A 19,241-nucleotide genomic window follows, 5' to 3' on the forward strand; every position below is an offset into this window, starting at 1 on the left:
ACACACAAAATAAATAAATCTTAAAAAACAAAAAGGTAACACAGAGAAGGGTGGGTAATTAGGTGGGGGTGGATCTGGAATGAGTTGGGGGAGGGAAGCAAAAATATGATGAAAATGCATTGTATGAAATATATGTGTGATATGTATGCAAAATAATTGGAATATACAGCAAACAATAAACCTCAAAGCTTTGAGAAATGATAATTTCCAAGTGAAATATATTTGCTAGCCGAATATTATAAAAAAAAAAAAATAAGCCAGCGTTCGGAAGGGCTGGGTGGTGGTAAAGGAAGCTTTTAAGTTGTTGGGGGCGGGGAGACACACCCTAGAATATGCTGTACGGGGCTGAGCCCTTGTAGTATTTTTGTTAAGCAAGGGCACAGAACTCAAGCTTGGAGTAGGGTGTCCCCAACCAGCACAATGACAAGGTTTATGGGAGGAGTTGTAGGCCTCTGTCTGTACCCCACTTATCCCTCTCTGGCCCCAGCTCTGCCTCAGAGTGGTGGATGACCATGGAGACACAAATCTCCCCTCCCCAAAGGTTGAGTAGTCAAAGAACTCAAGCCCATGAGTGGGCTTAACTCAAGAGCAAAGCCTGGGTCCTGGAGCCTCTTCAGGGCTATGAGCAAAGGTCTACCAGACACACTGAGACCGTGGCTGGATGCTGAGGTCAGCAACCAAGGCTCTGGACCCTGGTTACACCCAGCGCTGGGGGTCTGTGTCCGCACTGACTGCATATGGGCGCGAGGATGCCCTTATCTGATCGCCAGTGCCGTACTTTATAGATGAAGTACTATGCTGCTTTTAGTTTCCGCTATTGCTGTGGCAGCTTGAAGCCGCACAAGTATACTGTCAGACATCCCCACCACCACGGAGAAGTGAGCAAGTGGCCAGAGGCAGGGGAAGAGCCTTTCCCTGAGGCCAGCAGTCCTGGGCCTGGTGATCAGGGTGTTTCACGGCTGAGTTCTAGGCCCTCAGGCAGGCCCCTGGTTGGCCTCTCCTCCCCCTGCAAGTGGCCGGGCCGAGGAATGAACTGTTCCTTGCTCCGTCTTTAGCACTTCCATGGACAACCCTCCTGACAGCTTCACCAGGGAAGTTCTATTTACCCATTTTACAGACAAGAAGGATGAGAGAGGCTCAGTGCCAGGAATAGGTGTCTCCCTTACTTTCTATTGCTGTTGAAAAAAAAAAACCAATATGATCAAGGCAACTTACAAAATACTGCAGCTGGGGCTTACAGCTCCATCATGGCGGAGCAAGGCAGCAGGCAGGCAGGCACGGTGCTGGAGCAGCAGCTGAGAGCTCACATCTGCCCCACAGAGTGAGGCAGAGAGAGTCTAAGTAGGAATGGAGTGGGCTTTTGAAACCTAAAGCCTGCCTCTCCGTGACACACCTCCTCCAACAGGGTCACACCCCCTAATCCTTCCCAAGCAGTTCCACCAACTGGGGACTAAATATCCAAACATGAGCCTACTGGGGTCATTCTTGTTCAAGCCATTACCACGGGGCAAGTGGTGTGGCTAAGACTGAACTCTTTTTTTTTTTTTACTGTGTTTGTGGGTACACATGTACACTGAGGTACACACGCACACATCCATGTGAAGGCTAGAGGACAACCTTGGGTATCATCCTCAAGGACACCATCCACTTCCTTTGAGATGGGGGTCTCTCACTGGCCTAGAACTTACTGATTGGGTTAGACTGGCTAGCCAGTGGATCTTTCTGCCTCGCTGTCTCTGGTGCTGGGATTACAGGTATGTGCCACCATACCTGGTTCTGGAGAGCAAGCCCAGGTCCTTGTGTTTCCCAGGCCAGCAATCTACAACTGAGCCATCTCACCGGCCCTAACTGGACTCCTATTTGGACTTGCCAAGCCTTTTCAGTTGGCAGGGAATCTTGGGAAAATGTCAGCCAGAAGGAAGGAGGATGTTCCAGGAGCTCAAGGCTAGGTCCAGGGCTGGCCACGTGAGCCCACTGCCATGCTGGGGCTTCGGCACAGGGTTCTCAGGATGGACAGCACCCGGTCTTCTTCCATGCAGAACAGAATGGGAAGAGAGGGCCGGCCCTTTCCAGTGTGGGGGGTGGGGGTGGGGCCACGCTTGCCTATACAGGAAGCAAAGGGACTCCCTTCCCTAATAGCATGAAGCCAGTGGCTCATGGCCTTAGAAAGGAGACAAATCCGTGACAGGAGACATAAGCCACGTTAAGGCAGAGGTAGAGTTGGAGTGGTAAAGCCGTGATCGGGACTGCAACAACAGAACAAGCCAGGAGGGAGGCAAGGGGGCAGAACCAGCTTGAAGTTTCCAGAAGGGTCCAAGACCTTGATTTTGCTTTCTACTTCTACTTCAACTCTACTGCAAGAGTTGTTTGTTTGTAGAAGAATGATAATTCAGAACACGGCTGTTCTGGCAAGAGATCACATCCTTGTAGGTCTGTGTGATCTGGCTGGAATACAAACACGCCTCTAATCCAGGAGAGAGAGGCAAAAAGATCTGAGTTCAAGGCCAGCCTGGTATAGAGCAAGTATCAGGTAAAGAAAAGCTTAGATCCAGGTGTGGCGATACATGCAAATCCCAAATGAAGGTAAATTTAGTATGCAGAAGGAAGCACCCAGTTTGAAAGTGATGTCTAGTTGAGTGGCAGAAAAGGTGACGAATCAGAGAAGATTTGACAGAATAGGATACACCCAGCTCACATGAGAGAAAAGAGAAGAGGCAGTTTAAGAGGCAGTTTTTAAAAGGGAGGAGGCAGGTTTTTTTTTTTTTTTTAACCAGGGCAATAATAGAGAGGTGGGTTGCAGAGAGAGAACTCAGGTGAAGACGGAATAAGCCAGAAAATGAGAAGAAGCCAGAAGATTAGAGCAGACTGCTGAGTTAGTTTGAGGCCAAGCAGAGCAATTTTGGGCCAAGAGAGAAGCCAGATTAAATAAATCAGCTGGGAGAAGAGTTTGAGCCAGAAAAGCTGAGTTGAACCAGCCAGCCCAGAGCTCAGTAAGAACAAGCAAGGGTGAGCTTAGTACGCAGTAAGTCTCAGAGGCTGAAAACATTCTAGGCCTAGGTTAGATTTTACAGAGTCTAGAAGCTTCCAGGACTAGGCCTAGGTTAGCAGAAGGAGGCAGTTAGCCTCCAAAACAACAACTGAGTCAGGAGAATAAAAGTTACTTTTACATTTGTTTGTTTTAAGATGTATTTATTTTTACTTATGTGCATGGGTGTTTTGCCTGCATGTATGTCTGTGTACTACGAGCAGTTACTGTGAAGCCGGAAGAGGAAGTCAGATCCCCTGGAACTAGAGTTTACAGATGGTTGTAAGCCACCTACTGTGGGTGCTGGGGACTGAACCTAGCTATTTTAAAAGAGCAGCTAGGGTTTTTAACCACTGAGCCCTCTCTCCAGCACCAATTTCTGTTATTTTAAGGCAGCCAATTTGTGATAATTTATTACAGCAACCTAAGCAACTAATACCCCAACCAACTTTTCGTAGGTTGGTTTCTCACACCCTTTTCAACAATAATTTGTTAGGAGTTCACTTTTATCCAGTCAACTTGAGAAACAATGGCACGTTCTCTTGTTGTGACACAGAGGTACAAACTTGGTGAGCACACCCACGGCCAGTCCACTGGGGAAGCTACTGGAAAGAAGGACTTTTGAGGTGTCTCCATATTGACACCAAAGAGAAATGTATATGTGTGTGTGTGTGTGTATATGTATGTATGTATGTATGTATATATATATGTACATACATACATACATACATACTGTTTACATTGGGGACTTCTAAACTCATTATCCAAATTTGGTTAAAATGATGTAGTAACTGGGGATAAAACTAATTTACATTGATGATATTAGAGTGACAGGCCCCCACCTGTGAATGCCTAGTGGGTATCAACAACAACTCCTCCATAGTTTCCCCGCAAGGCAGAGTAAACTAAACCCTGCGTAACAGACTCTGCATGTAGGAACTACCCAAACCCCAGTCTAGATTCCCGCCTGTGTGGTTCCACAGCCCATGGTTTCTGGCTTGAAGACTGCCTACCAATTGATTCCACTGATGTCAAGTGTTTGTCAGAATAGCTTTGGCGAAGCAGGCTGGGAAGGAAGGTAGTGTGGGGTGGCAGAAGTAGCCAGGACCCTCCTGACAAAACTAAAGATAACAGCTGAGCCCCACCTTGGAGGGTCCCTGACGGAGGAGGGGTCCACTGTCACATGCAGAGGAAGGTAGAGGGAGTAGGAATTGCAGACAGTCTGAGTCAGTCCTCAGAGCTTCCTCTGTACACACTCCAGGCACTTTTAGGGAGGACAGGAGCAGAATTGGTGGTCATGTTTCTGGGGCTTGGCTGGGTCCTGCCCACCCCAGATAGGTTGTAGGGTGGCTGGGTCTCAGATTGTCCTTTTATAGTATCTTGTTCAGGTCATGGTATGACCTGAGACAATCCCTGCCCCCACCTCCTTCAGTGGTACCTGTGACTGTCAGGATGGCGCTGCTGGCTCAAGAGGCCTCATACCCTATGTACCTTTTCACATTATTCCAAGCTAGGTTAAAAATCCCCAACCTGACATCCAAGCACCCAAAGGACTGAGGACTGACCTGCCTAGATCGGGGTTCACAGCTGTAACCAGATGCATCAGCAAACCTGGTTTGGCTGGCCTTTCCCAGGCATAGCTCCTATCCATGGTCCCCACCTCAGCTCCTTTTCCCATGCTGCTCCCTGGGCCTGGTAGATCTTCTCTCCAATGACTGGAAACCCAATCTCATGTTTCAAGCTCAGACTCCATCCCACGTATGAAGCCTTTCCTGATTGTTCAGCTCCCCAGGTTCGTGGAAGAGGACAATTATCAGTGCCCTGGCTCCTCCCTCACCAACTTACAAGATCCTATAGGCAGATAGGGGACAGTGATGAAGACAAAGCTAGCTTCCTGCCATCACATACCCAGGGGCCAGCAAAAGCCTGCCCTGGGGAGTCTAGGCTGGAGGGTCTCCAGGGATCTGAGAGGTACAGTCCCAGGGCAGTCCCACTTGAGGTGCCTCCCCAAGAGGTCATGATAACACAGCTACTGTACCTTGACCGTGTCCAGGGGGTAGCCAACGATGACACTAGCTGCACCTGTAGGTCAAAGAAGAACACCTGGTCACCCAAAATCTGGACTCCTGGCTTGTCCCTGCTGATTGCTCAAAAATGTCAGAGAGCAGAAGCACATCAGGCGTCCATCAACAGTTAGTCACTAAGGTGGTCTTCCAGATCTGGCCCAGTCACTGAGGAGGGCAGAAAGAGTACAGTCAAGCCTGAGCCCTATCTTTAATGTACCCCAAAACAGGAATTAAGTCTTAGAGACAACTGGATAGCCTCATGCAGAAGAACAGAGTCAGTCCCCTGCTTCATACTACACATAAAAGTTAATCCAAAATAGATCAAATGCTTAAAACTATAAAGACTCAAATATGTAGGAAATATTTTATAACCTTGGTTTTGTAACATTTGCAGTTACAATAAAGAAAGCACAATCAACAACAACAACAACAAAAGTAAGCGAACTAGACATCGCAATAGATACTCTCATGAAAGTAAAGGCACACAGCTTAAAAACTGAAGATACTGTTGACAAATTACATATCTGTTAAGGGTCTCAAATCCAGGATTCACAGCTAAAATAATGCTTAAGTGGCCAAAAGAGACATCTCTCTGAAGAAGAAATGCCAATGACCAACTATCCATGAACATAAAATCAACATCATTGGTTACTAGGGAAATATAAATCAAAATAATAATAAAATTTCCCTTCATATCCACTAGGATAGTTGGAAGTTTTTAAAAGTAAAATAATAAAAAATGTTGACAAAAATATAAAGGAATTAGGACTTTTTTTAAAATTACTTTTTATGTGAATGAATGTTTGCCAGCATGTATGTATGTGCACTACATACATGCATGTGCCCACAGAGGCTAGAAGAGGATGCCTGGTTCTCAGCAACTGCACTTACAGATGGCTGTGAGTAGATGCATGTTCACCACTACCCTGAAATAGTAGTGCAGACAATTTTGAGCTTTCTCTCCAGCCATGAGACACTAGAAATCCTGTATGTTTCTGGGTGTGGTGGCACACCTTTAATCCCAGCACTCAGGAGGCAGAGTCAGGAAGATCACTGTGAGTTTGAAGCCAGCCTGGTCCACACAGTGAGTCCAGGACAACCAAGGCTAAAGACAGAAACCCTGTCTCAAGAAAAAAATAAAAATAAATAAATAAATCCTGTATGTTGTTGATGGAATGTGAAACAGTGCCATTGCTGTAGACAACTGGTTATTCCTTTAAAAGGTTAAACACAGAATTATAAAAGGTGTGGGTTTTTTTTTGTTTAAATGTTACATTTTTTTTAAAACCATGCATTTTATGTAGAATTGCTACGTGACTCAGCATTTCCAATCCTAGATGTATACCTAAGAACAGAAAGCAAGAACTCACACAAGAACACGCACACAGATTGTCACCATAGCATTCATCACAGGGGACAAAGGGTGGGAACAGACCCAATGCTCACTAAATGACATACAATGAATAAATATAGCGCATAAAAATGGATTATTATTTAGCTGTAAGTAGTACTACGTAGCCATTTCCTCCAAATGGAAACATCCCATTCTGGAGGGCGGATCCTTAACTCACAGAAAGTAAAACTCAAAAGTCTCAGAATGCCCTGAAATTTATTAAGTTTTACAAGATTTGCTTCTCAAAGTTACCTAAGCAGTAAGGGCTTCTGGAGGAGATTCTCTTAGCTAAACTGAAAACAATTCTGCAGTAGCTTTTAGGAGCTGTCAGCCATGTGATAGCTGCCAGTGAGTCATCCATGCTCCTGTAAGTAACCCCTTGCCTATACTTCTGTAAGTAACTTCAGTAAACTCACTGACTCATTAAGCTCTGATGGAATCATCTCTTTGGTCTGTCATCCGTGCTCTGTCTGGAGTGAGCAGCCACGTGTTCATACATCCCATGTAAAGTCAAAAAACAGGTAGGAATGGAGTGCTAAATCCTGCTTGGGGAAAAAAAGTGAGTGAACCTTAAAACCCATATTATGCTAAGCAAGAGAGGCCAGACACAAAAGGCAAATGTGCTACGCATGTTTATTTAAATTAATTATGTAGAATATGCTTTCTTTGGTGATGTTAAATTTGTTAAGCTCTAAAGCACTTTCTTAGCAAACAATAAAGTGGGTAACTTCAAAGCAGGGGTATAAGGAAGAGGCAGAGAGAGAGAGAGAGACAGAGAGAGAGAGAGAGAGAGAGAGAGAGAGAGAGAGAGAGAGAGAGAGAGAGAGAGACATAAGGCTGTCTCAAAACCACCTAGATGAAGAAGCCTCTGTGGTCCCCAGCAACTGGCATGCACACAGGGCTGGTTTTTTCCAGGACAAATTCCTCTAACATCTCTGCCTTCTAAGGTGGCTTAGCAAGCCAGGCAACAGGAACATTTGCTGCTTGGTCTAGAACCTCCTGTTTTCTTCACCCTCCACACTCCCCTGAACTGAGTAGCACAGAAGAGAACAGAAGCAAACAAAGCCTCACTCTGCCTGTCCATCAGGGAGGGAGGAGCTCAGCTCCCCAGGTACCACTGTCTCCCCCAGAGTGGAGGCAGGCATTTGGCATCCTCAAGTCCAGAGCAGCAGCTCAGAGTCACTACGCACAAGCATCTCCTCGCTCACACTCAGCCCACCCATCTGAAAGCAGAGGTGCAAAATAAAAAAGTAGGGTGCTGGGGCTGTAATTTCCAGAGCTTGGAAAGTCTTCACACCTTCAAACAAACGTGGAGGATGGAGAGGCAAAATTTTGTTGCACAGCATCATCAAGGAGGACAGCTGCCATAGGCAAGTTTAGGGGTTCAAGGACTTCCAAGGGCCTAAGCAGATCTTGGTACCATGTTGCCTGGATTAGAATCCCAGTGCTTGTAGATTTCCACCTTAGGCAAGTCACCAAACTGCTCTGTATTTCTATTTCCTGTCTGCTAAATAGGGCTGCGAAGGCATCTACTTCATTGGTATTCCTATGTCATGAAAGAAATATACGTAAGCAGTGTGAAGGGCACGTACTGCAGGATTCCATGTATAATAGCCAAGAAAAGCAAATGTATAGGACCATGGTTGTTGAGGGAGATGTGGGGTGGGGGTGGGGGGCACAACTGTAAATCCCAGGAGAGATGGGGCACCCATAAAAAATACTCTAGAATTTATAGGGATATTTTACCACTTGGTAGAGTTACTAGAAAACCCATCACATTGTACACTTGAGCTGGAGACATTTTCTTAATTTAGAACACAAACTTTTGAAGATACAGCACGGACACTTTAGGGAACCTGGAACCTGCTGAGCAGCTGGCCCACGGGTTACAGCTGGCTGGCTAAGGGAACCCACCTGACAGTGAGACCCAGGCAGAGACTCAGAGTCCCAGCCTCGGACATGACAAGGACCTCAGCACACAACAAACCCCTGGTTGGGCTTTACTCAGAAGGGTAGGTGACACCTAAGCCAGGGGACCAAAGGGGCCAGAAGATCTGGAGGTGAGGGCATTGAAGAAGGTGAGGGCTGCTGGCCAGCAGTGGCTAGACCAGAGGGACCCCTCTCAGCAGTCTGGGGCAAAGGCTTCACAGCCTCCACTCCCTGCCCTGGGGGCTGCACTTTCTGTCCTGCTGGCTAGGCTTTCTTTCAGGGGCAACGCCCTTGAGACAACTTGAATTTGAAGGCCAGATACTTAGCCTTCCCTCTTCCCCCCTCCCCCGAAACTGGATTCAGTACCCAAGCCAAGTGGCAACCTAAGCACAAGTTTCTTGGAGACATGTCCCCAAACCCAGATGTGCCCCGGGTCAACGAAGGGTGTGCACTCACTGGGGTAGCTCCATTGGTTGTCTGCTCTGACCAACGGTTTAATCATTATGGGATCCAAGATCTGGCCTAAATTGCTGTGAATCTTAAGCAGCTTGGCTTCGGAGACTAGAAGGGATCTCAGGACCAACCAAGCGGACTGGACTAGGGACACCCGGGGCTGCCTGGTGAAACACAACCCCCACCCCAAAACCCCACCCCCACAATGGCAATGCAAAGTGCACTGAGAACACGAGGTGCTAAAAAGCTGAAGCAGCCCTGGAGCTTGCCCTGTGGTGGTGGTGGTGGTGGTGGTGGGGTCTTTCACTCACCTCCGATCCAGCCTGCCACAAAGTCTTCCAGCTGGAATATACCCATGGCCAACGTGCGGCTCGCCCACCCCCTCCTGCAGCCTGGGCAGCACTCGGTCAGCCTATGTCGGGCATGGCCCCCCGCAGGTCTAGGAGCACAGCAAAAAGGCAACTTGATCACCCAGCAGGTTCTTCCACAAACTCTGTGTTCCAGCCACCCGCGCTAGGGCTGTTAGCGAATGAGGGCGGGTGGCTGACAACCCGCCCCAGAGGATCTTAAAGTCATAGCACTCCCAGACACGGTGTGATCCAGGACATTGCCCTAGTCACCAAAGAGGCACCAACACCACAGCCTCTCTCTCCTCTCCAACAACACAGCCTTCCTGGTGCAAGTGCTCATCAGAAAGGCCTTTATAAACACCAAAAGTTGCCTGCTATAGGACTCACCTGGGAAGACTCAAAACTCTCAGGCTGTGTTAAAGGCAAACACCTTTGCAATAACCAGTTGAAGATTTGGGGAGATGGGTTAGTGGGAAAGGGCACTTGCTGTCCAAGCATGAGGACCTGAGTTTGGATTCCCAGAACCCACATACGTGCCTGGCACCCATGGGTAGGTACCTGGAACCTCAGAGTTGGGGGTGGGAGTCCGAAGAGACCGGAGGATTGCTGGGAGGCTTCTTGACAGCCAGCCTCATGGAAAACAGAGTAGAACGCTGGAGGTGCTCTTCTCATACACACACACACACACACACACACACACACACACACACACACACACACACACACACACACACACTTGCATGCACAAAACCTGTAATTGACCAGTATCTATAAACCAGAAATTCTCAATGCTTTGAGAGGCTGGTTGAAAGCCATGGACAGTTTCACAGCGAGATGGAGTAAGCACAGTTATCCAAGCCAGTTTTGAGGCTGCCTCTTCTCCTCCAGACCACATATCATGTGCAGCCCTGGACTGAGAGTTCTACCTACAAGTGAGAGACTGTATAAGGTATGGGAAGCACTTCACCTGGAAACCAGCTTCAGGCCAGCTCCAAATGACCCTGCACTTAACTGAAGCCTCCGTGCACCCCAGTTCACAGACCAGGGAAGCCGTTATGTTGAAAGTGCAGAAAGTGTCTGCATCTCACACAAAGAGAGTGATCCTTCATAAAAGTGACTAACACAGGATGAACACTGCCAGATCCTGGTCTGAGAACAGATTGCAATTTATTTCCCCACCCCTGGCTTCATAGGGAGAAACCCTACTGGAAAGAAAACTCCTACAGCCTCCTCAGATGTAGGCACACAGCCCCCTCCCGTGGACAGGTCTATCCCCTGAGTGGGTATCCATGCCATTGAGAGTCTTCTCACTACAAAGGGAACACACATTTCCAGCAGGCAGGCTACAGCAGAGCAGGGCAACTCTGCTATGGGCCACAGATGCTCTCTGAAGCATCCTCAGCTTTTGTGTTGGTACAAGCCAGAGGTCTCAACATGGTCCAGAGGTTTTACCTGATAGTCAAAGGGATGCTAGTCAGATACAGAGAGGGATGACTATTCAAGGAACAGAGGATAACTTTGGCTTTCAGTCTGCAACATTTCAGCACTCACAAATCTGATGGGTCGGCCAGTAGAACCTTCTGCACAGGTGGGGCTTTCTCAGAGACCTTCACAGCGCAGCCCTGGAGAGCTAGCTTGCCCTAGCCAGGATTCAGAACACCAAGGACAAGGCAGACCGACTCCCCTCTGGGAGCTGCCTGGAACTCAGGTGCCATAGCCAGTTAGAATTCCCCCTGCTCAGCAGCTGCCAGAACTGAAGCCGCAGATACCCCATTCTCTTCAGCCAGAATTCTGGGGCAGACACCTCTCTGCTTTGGGGAAGGCTGCAGGCCCCCAAGTCAGCTTGGCAGAAACCCTTTCTTACCCACCTGCTCCAAGGTACACCCCTCTCTCCTCTACTTATGTGTTCTGTCATGTACACAGCTGCTGCCGCCACATCCAGAGGCCACTGCAGGCTTTGCACACACTGGTCCATCCTCCTGTGGGCAGGAACATTTATGTGTGCATGTGCTAGGGTTATAGTACAAGGTGATTCAACCATTGATCCAGGTGGGATAAGGAGTGTGTAAGGGTGTGACTGGGTGGCAGATGTGACTAGGGGCCTAACCCAGGGCCTTGCACAAGCTAGCTGTGACTGTATCTATACGAGTGACTGACCATTGATCATCTGGGCTAGCTTCACTCAACCAGTTTAAGCACCATACAAGCAAACCCTGAAATGTCCTGAAAGAAAAAGAAATCACTTCCTTGCCTGGTGGTTTCAGTCTTTTGGTTCCCCCCTTCCTGCCCCCTCCCCGCCCCCCCCCCCCGCCCCCCGCACCAACCAACTTGAGACTAGCTCGGATCGACCCTGATGTTCCACACAGGGTTTGGTTTCTCAGGTAGAAGCCTAACTGGTACGCCTCATTCATTACCCTGTGTGCATCTTCAAGTGCCATTGCATAAACTGGAGTGAGCAAGCAAGAGCCTCGTCAATCAGGGTATTATCTCACAGCTACAGGGCAGTGGCATAATTCTAGGGACAATCTACAGGTGCCACTGGTCTTTCTCACATCTCCCTTCAACACCTCTTTCCGTGCCCCTCTGCCCTCACGTCTAGCACCCATCCTGTGATGGTGCTTGCGATGTGACCAGTACTGCAAGGTGCCAGTATTGCCCTGCTCTGGCTTGGCAGTGTGACTCCAGCCAACCATGGCTCCTCCACTACACATGTCCTCTCAGCACCCTGTGCTCAGGGCACCTGATAGTCCAAAGTCTCTCTAACTTTCAGGTACAGCTGGGGGTGCAAGGGAAGGGGGTCCCCACCAGGTTCTGACTCAAACTATACTGCTCCAAGCCAAAAGGTGGTCCTCTCCAGCTCAGATTTCCTCTGAGGGTAGACCACACACCCAGCCAAACCCCCAGCTACAGCCCAGGGACATCCAGGCTGACTACATGATGCACCTCTGTTCTATTTGGAATGGCCTGCTTTCTGTCCCCTGCCTACGTAGGTGACCGCATGTTCAGTATGTCCAGCCAGCTTCCAGTAGGGATGCAGTTCTGGGTCCCAGCCACAGTACTTGGGGACAACAGGAATGGTGAGCATGGCCTACAGGAAGTGCTCTGCTTGGCCTGCTCTTGTCCCGTTAGTATTTTTGGGTCAATGTGTAGAAGCAACTGGTCAGACTTCTTCTCCCGAGGCGAGAGTCTGACCATCGACACCTGCTACCAGGCCTGCCAAGGAGTGATGCTCAGGATGGGCAGGTCCTACTGCAGCCCTGTCTCCTTCCTTTGTGGGGTGTGCACAGAGTCTGCTTTTGAATCCCAGAGCCAAAGCCTGGGTTCCCCCTTCTGAGGGGGAAAGAGCAGGAGAAAGCATGAAGCACAGGCCGGTGGGAGGAGTCTTGCACGGCCTTTGAAGATGCACACAGAGTAAGGGGCTAAAAGTCACAGCCTGGGGCTGGGGCTCACCTCATACGCACGTGGTGACCTACTTAGCCCAGAACCTGCAGAGCCAGCAGCAGCAGCAACATTAGTCACCGAGCTGTGCTCCACTCTGCCCATGATCTGAAAGTCTGAGACCCTTTGGGAAATGAAAGGTCTCCAAAGAGCGGCCCTTTGGTGAGTTTGCTGTCGGACTGCATCCAGGGTGAAGTTGGGCCAGTTCCCGAGGCCACTCTGGTAGGACCACCTAGTACTTCAGGTGGACTGCCAGCTTCTTGGTCCTGTGTCCGCACCATTAGGGTGGTCTTGAGTTGGCAGGCAGCATTGCTGGCACATAGGACGGCCTCCCTGGCCTGTGGTAGTGATGCTTGACTGCCACCGAGCTTGAGAAGAGAGGAAGGAGCCCTCGGGTTCCCGACTGCATGCTGTGAATCTAACCTTAAAGCCCATTGCGAGGAGGACAGGGAGAACCCTGTGTTAAGAGTCCTGAGCCCCGGGGTGTCAGTGGGACCCAGCAGAACACTGGTTCCAGGGAAGGGACCTAAGCTGTCAACCTTCCCTGGCTCTCCCTCTTGGGGCGATGTTGCTGCTGCTGAATCTAAGCTGTCCTGGGGCTGGGACACAACCAACCAGCTCACAAGAAAACCAGCTCAGTGTTAACCTCTCAGAGACTCAGAAAGAGAGGGGCAGTCCCCGAGTTCTCAGGGCCACAGAGAAATTCCATTCCATTTCTCAGTTCTTCCTCAAAGGGATGCCCCGGCAGTATCACCAATGTGGTAGGAGCATGTGGGTAGCATGGGGGTGAGGCCTGGTATCCTTGGATACTGGGGCCCATTTCCGGTTCCTCACTGGCTCCTTCAAGGGCGACAGATGCTCCCGAGTCCTATGTATACAGCAGTCTTTGACTCTGAGAAAGCAGCTAAAGAAGAGACAATTTGCCTGGGACGTGCTACTGGGAAAGCACAGAGGGAGGAGTTGTGGAGTTGGCGTTTCCAGATGGCAGGGAAGTCTCCACAGCTCGGAGTCCCCAGGTGAATCCTGAACCTGCTCAGCCCACGGTTCCGGCTCTCCAACCATTTTCTTACCAAGGACTCGCCATCTGCACCCAAGCCACTCCTGACACTGTGGTGAAGACCTGCAACTTCCTCTTGCCTGGCTTTCTTCACCTCTCCTTTGTCTCCTGTCTGTATCTAGAGATGGACCTTCTGTTTTGCACCACCGTCTCTCCGCTTACAATCCCTGGGAGACTCGTGCCTCGGCACACTCATAAGAACTCTTAGTCCACGCCCCCCCCCCCACCTCTTCCCATAGCATAGAATCTTCCCCTCCACTGAGTTGCCAGGCAAGCCTGGAAATTAGCCTCACTCCCCTGTCTCTCCCAGGGCCTCATCCTGCCAGCCAGGAATTCCTTAGTGTTCTCCCTTCTCAGTGACTCCAGCGTCCTCTCCTCTCTGGCAGCCCAGACCATGCCTGAGGAGGCAGCGCGCTCACTGCCTGAGCATGGTGGACACAGGCTTTCTGTTCCCTCTGACCTAGTCCTGGGCCCTCTCTCCAAGGGTTGCTACACCAGGCTTCTGAAGCCTGGCCTCTGCTCCGGCCACCTCTGTGCAGTGCCCTCTAGTGACTCTGTGGCCTTGACTGTGTGCTCTAGTTCCCTATTTAGGCCTATGCAGGTCTGTGAGACAGAGTCCAGTGGCCTTTCCACTCCTTACGCCTACCACCTAGCTTTGTCCAGCTGGAGTCCAGCCAGGCAGTGTGGCCTCCACACCCCACATTCCTTCCCTGTGTGGGACTGTATGTACTGGTCCCTTGCTCTGTGGCTAACCCCAGGGCCTGACTCCTTTGTGATTCTGCTTGGCTGACACTTTGTGCTGCCAGGCATTTGCTGAAGTGCGCACTACCACATTCAACTTTAACTGTCTGCACTGGACACGCCCACCTGCCTGCCTGAAAACTCTTGGCTTAGTGCTGGACACATCCACTCCGCTGCTTCAAAACTCTGGCTTAGTGCTGCACATACCCACCTGGCTGCCTGTCTACTCTGGCTTATAGTCTGTCTGTCCACCAGACAGTAAGCCTTGAGAACAATGCGCTACCTTGCCCCCCATGGGCCTGAAGAGGCCTAATGTTCAGTCCTCACTCAGGTGCCTTAAACAGGGAGGCCATGGGGACAGTGACTAAAGGGCTGGTCACCTGATGTCACCAGAAGAGGGAGTCCCAGTCATGGCAGAGCAGAGGAGGCAGGCACCTCACACCTACCTCCCTGTAGGCCTTTCCCAGAGAATCCTGGCTCCTTTCTCCAAAGTGTCGGCTACTTTTCTGCCTCCAGGCCACTGCAGTGATCACTAGGACCCTATTCCCCAGCAACAGAAAGACAGTAATGGCTGACGACTGTGACAGGACCCCACACATGCTTTCCTTGGGCCTGCACTGTTCCTGGGCTGGATGGGGGAGGGAACCGGAGGGAACACAAGGCCACACTGATGTCCTTCCTCGTTGGCACCTCTCTGGGGTGGCCTACCCAGTAAGACCCTGGGAGCTGAGAACTAGACGTGGCTGTGGAGTGAAGGTGGATTGACCATTTAAAGGGCTAGGCTGCCTGGGCCAGGCCTGAGGCTGCAGCTGCAGCTGGTGGTGTCAGTCTTTAGAAGGAAGGGGACTGGGTGACTCTGCTGGGTAAGGTTGATGTCTGACTTCTCTGGGTAGCCATTTCCTGCTCGGTCTGTGAAGGCGGGCTCCCTGTCCTTAGCGGGGTTCTCCCTCCACCTGACCTGGTAACCCCAGACCTTGTAAGGAGTGTCACAGTTACGTAGTCCTCAGGGAACATTAGGAGGCCTACCCTTTCTTGAGACCAATAACCAGCAAGCCTAGGGAATCCCTGGAAGTACCCCCACCCTATGCTGAGATCCTAGCCTCCAGCAACCGACCTTTTTTTTCAACCTGCATGTAACACCTGCACACCATATCAGATCTCATTATAGATGGTTATGAGCCATCATGTGGTTGCTGGGAATTGAACTCACGGCCTTTAGCAAAGCAGCAAATGATCTTTAATTGTACCTAGAAGTTATTTCCTCACACATAGGATAATTAAGTACTATATTTTCCTTCTTGTGATGGGACACGCACCCCTACACACACACCCTCACCTGCATTAGTGCATGTAAATGAGCTACTGTACCATTATATGTGGATGAAGTATCCTGGCACCCTTAGCCCTAGCAAATCAGACACATTCACCCTCAAACCCCTCTCTACTGCCCAAGGTTCATAATAAAGGCTGGCTGGATTGCTGAGGTGGGGGTAGGGGGGCGGGAGACTCTTGCTCTCTTATTTGCCATACCTCTGCCTTGACTGTCTGAGACTCCATTTATTCTGCGGGGAGGGAACTGCTGCTGGAGGCCAGGTGGTCAGGTAGCAAGGGCAGAACTGCCTTTGCAGCCGCTGGGGCCTGCTCCACCTATAGCTCAGTGCTGACCCTAGGGAAGCACCACTGGGCCTGCATCTCACAGGACGGGCCTGCCAGCAGGGTTTGGACATCCACCTGCTTCTGCTGCTGGGCTTGGCACAGCAGCTCAAACAAGGAGCTATGTAACACTTGGTATCATCACAGGCTTGTGGAGTGCCCAGGCCTCCACTGCCATCTGAGACCTGCAGTCTCGTTCTAAAAACAGCTATGCTGTGACAGCCCATGGAAAACTCATTTTCCATCTTCCCCAGAGAAGCCAAGAACCTGGCCCAGCGCCCTGGGCCTCGGGCCTCACCCTAAAGCGTTCTAGCTGCCCCTAAGCAAGAACCGTTCTGGTGCAGAGGCGAGGAGTGCCTGTACCAGCCCACTAGTCACAGGACCTAGGACACCCACAGGAAGCTGAACTACACGGATGGTGTCCAAAGAATAAAAGTCTAGACCACAGTAACAGCAGCCGTGTCTTGACAAGATGTGCCAGGAGAGGGCGCTGGTACACAGCACTCAGAGCTTCCAGGTAGAAAAGGCATGTGTGTGGTCTCCAGACGGAAAAGGTTTCCTGCCTCTCCCACGGAGCTGGGCTCTATATGAAAAAGGGTCCAGAGAGAAGTCTGAGGTGCCAGAGAGGCTCCTGAGAGCCGCCTTGAGAGCTGAGTACTGCTGGCATAAAGAGCTTCAGTGTCACCCACAGTTTGTAATCCCGGCTCAGGCAGGTGGCTCCAGGCTTTCAGGTGAGAGGTCAAGCAAATTCACTAAAGCCACTCAGTCATGATGACAGCTGGGACACATCCGCTGTTCTACTCCAAGCCCCAAATGCTCCTCCTGGCCAGGACTCAAGGGAAATGACTTCTCTAAAGGCCCATGGCACCTCTGCATAAATGCCCCAACTCTCCGCCCTCAGCTTCTGTATCATCCAGGGGACAGGATTAACATGTTAACTGTGTCACACCTAAGTGCCCCTAGATAGATGACTCTGTTATCAAAGGGGAAATAGCTCCCAAAATGCCAATACAGGACCCTGGGACTCCTGTACTTTCTTTCATACTGGGTCCTGAGGGCTGAGGACCGCCTGACTCTGATTTTCTCCTCAGTTGATGGACACAAGCAGGCACAGGCTAGGAGATGTGAAACTGAAGGGTACCTGTGGAAGAAGAGAGAGTAACAAGGGCCTCACTGGAGAGCCATCTGAGGTAGGTGGGGCCACGAATGGGAGATGGTTAGATCACTCGTGTTGGCATATAGGCAGCCTGACCCTAGGTTGCTTAGCAACCTCTGACATCATCACCTGCCTGCCATGAGGTGTGGACCAGGGGCCCAGGATAAAAGGACAGACCTGTCATCCTTAGCTCTCTCCCTCCCCCTCCTGCACTTTCTCTGTCCCCCTGGGGTGCCCCTCCCCCTTTTCTTCTCTCCCCACACTTCTATAATAAATCTCTCCATATAAGATCTGTAGTCTCAGTTTGTTTAATGATAACATTTTGGTGGACTGTACCAGAAAGGGCTCTTCCAGGATGGCCTAGGCACTCTGGAATCCCTTCTACTGAACCTCTTCTAACCTGCCAAAGTTTACTTTCAACCTTCACTTATCCCATCTGCTCTGCCTCTGACGCCAATGCTGCTCTCCTGTTGCTGGCAGCTGCTTGCTTGAACTTCCTTTCAAGGCTCCAGCGCAAGCCCTGTGAAGGACACCTGGGGGCTACCTCCAGAACAGAGGGTTTTAAATCACACCCACCAAAGCAAGGCTGCAGGCACTGCCCCACTGCAACAGCCAGGCCACACCAGGTCAGCTGAGCTGGTGCCCCTGGTTGCCTGATCTCGGATGCCACACTTCCACAGCCATGCACAGAACATAAGCAAATTGCCATGTTGATTTTGGGACAAAGGGGTGTAGCTATAATATTGTTGCCATCTTGACTTAGGGCAATCACATGACTAGCTGCCATCTTTGGGGGAAAATTGTGGCTACACCCACCATCTTTTTGAGGGCTGCCAGACCTGTTCATGCTGTTCAGTCTACAATGGTGCAGTTAATTTCAGAACTAAGCTTTACCTAGTGCCTGGTTTTATGTTTTCAAAATTATGCTTTGGTTGGGAAGTGTAACTAAAAAACAAGTCTCAAAATTCAAATTATATTTTTACATGCTACATATATGATTCAACCCTGATTCAAAATGCTTTTATATAATGTTTTATTTCAAAATTATAATGTTCTATTCAAATTAACAAGCTAATTCAAAATGTATGTCTAACTACCTAAGTTTTCACTAGCCCTTTAAAGGATAAATGCTGTTTCTCTTGTTGCCAGCTACTCTGGGTTCACCTGCAGACTTCCTTGCCAATGGGTTTGATATAAATTCAAATGTAGAATTTTACAGTCCTACAATATTGCAAGCCCTGGAAAGTGTGATATATTAATTCTAGAGAAATTAATGTGTTTACAATGTTACAACTTGATTATCAGCTTCATTCTCAAAAGCTTAAGCATCACTGCCTTATATATGCTTAGCCTTGTTTTTGCTAATCTTTAACTCTATACTTTTATAAGCTATGAAATTATATAAACTAAATCATACAGGGAACTGTTCTGCTCACTCTTTATGGATATGTTTATGATTTTTAAGGCTTCAACTTAACAGGGACAAAACCAAAATCCTGATCTTTAATGATCAAGATCTTATAAATGATCAAATCCTTTAACATGTTCGAAAATATATTTCCCTGGGCTTGCTGGTTATTTTAGTCATGCTAAGAACCAATGTGACATATTTTCAAGGTCAAACATAGAATAAGATCGTAACATTCTATTTTATGTTTGCAAAGTGTAATTTAGAGCAGACAGCTAAAGACAAAGATTGCTTAGTTCAAATATACTGACCCTCAAATTTGTCAGAGATCTGCTGAATATGGCATTTAACACATGTAAATTTATTATGAAAAACAGAGATTTCTAAATCTGACCAGTAGTTCCCCAAAGTCTCAGAAGATTGGGCGTGACAGATGACATCAACCCTGGTTTGTGCTATGCTAACCACTGGGCAAGACTGCCCCCAACAAGTCACCCTTCGCTAGAGCCCAACATGAACTGTGGACAAACTGGAGTCATTGTCTCAAGTTGCTGAAATCGAGGCAAGGCCAG

At 49.3% G+C, this 19,241-nt stretch overlaps 1 protein-coding gene across 11 annotated transcripts in view; it reads right to left on the bottom strand.

The window, feature by feature from the left end:
• SLC25A48 (solute carrier family 25 member 48) overlaps nt 1-19,241 on the bottom strand; it is a 138,379-nt gene that overhangs the window by 43,094 nt on the left and 76,044 nt on the right. For 3 of the 11 annotated variants that reach the window (XM_084796907.1, XM_084796900.1, XM_084796905.1), the window contains exons 1-2: nt 9,178-9,406; nt 5,064-5,107 (exon numbers count right to left, since the gene is read on the bottom strand). In XM_084796907.1, the coding sequence (XP_084653033.1) occupies nt 5,064-5,107; nt 9,178-9,223 (90 nt within the window). In that variant the 5' untranslated portion in view covers nt 9,224-9,406. Of the gene's footprint in view, nt 1-5,063; nt 5,108-9,177; nt 9,414-19,241 lie in introns of those variants that run through there. The other 8 variants (XM_084796904.1, XM_084796903.1, XM_084796901.1 and 5 more) reach the window with 6 other exon arrangements.

This window comes from Acomys minous (genome assembly GCF_964271855.1).
Source record: "Acomys minous genome assembly, chromosome: 9".
Classification (NCBI taxonomy): Eukaryota; Metazoa; Chordata; class Mammalia; order Rodentia; family Muridae; genus Acomys; species Acomys minous.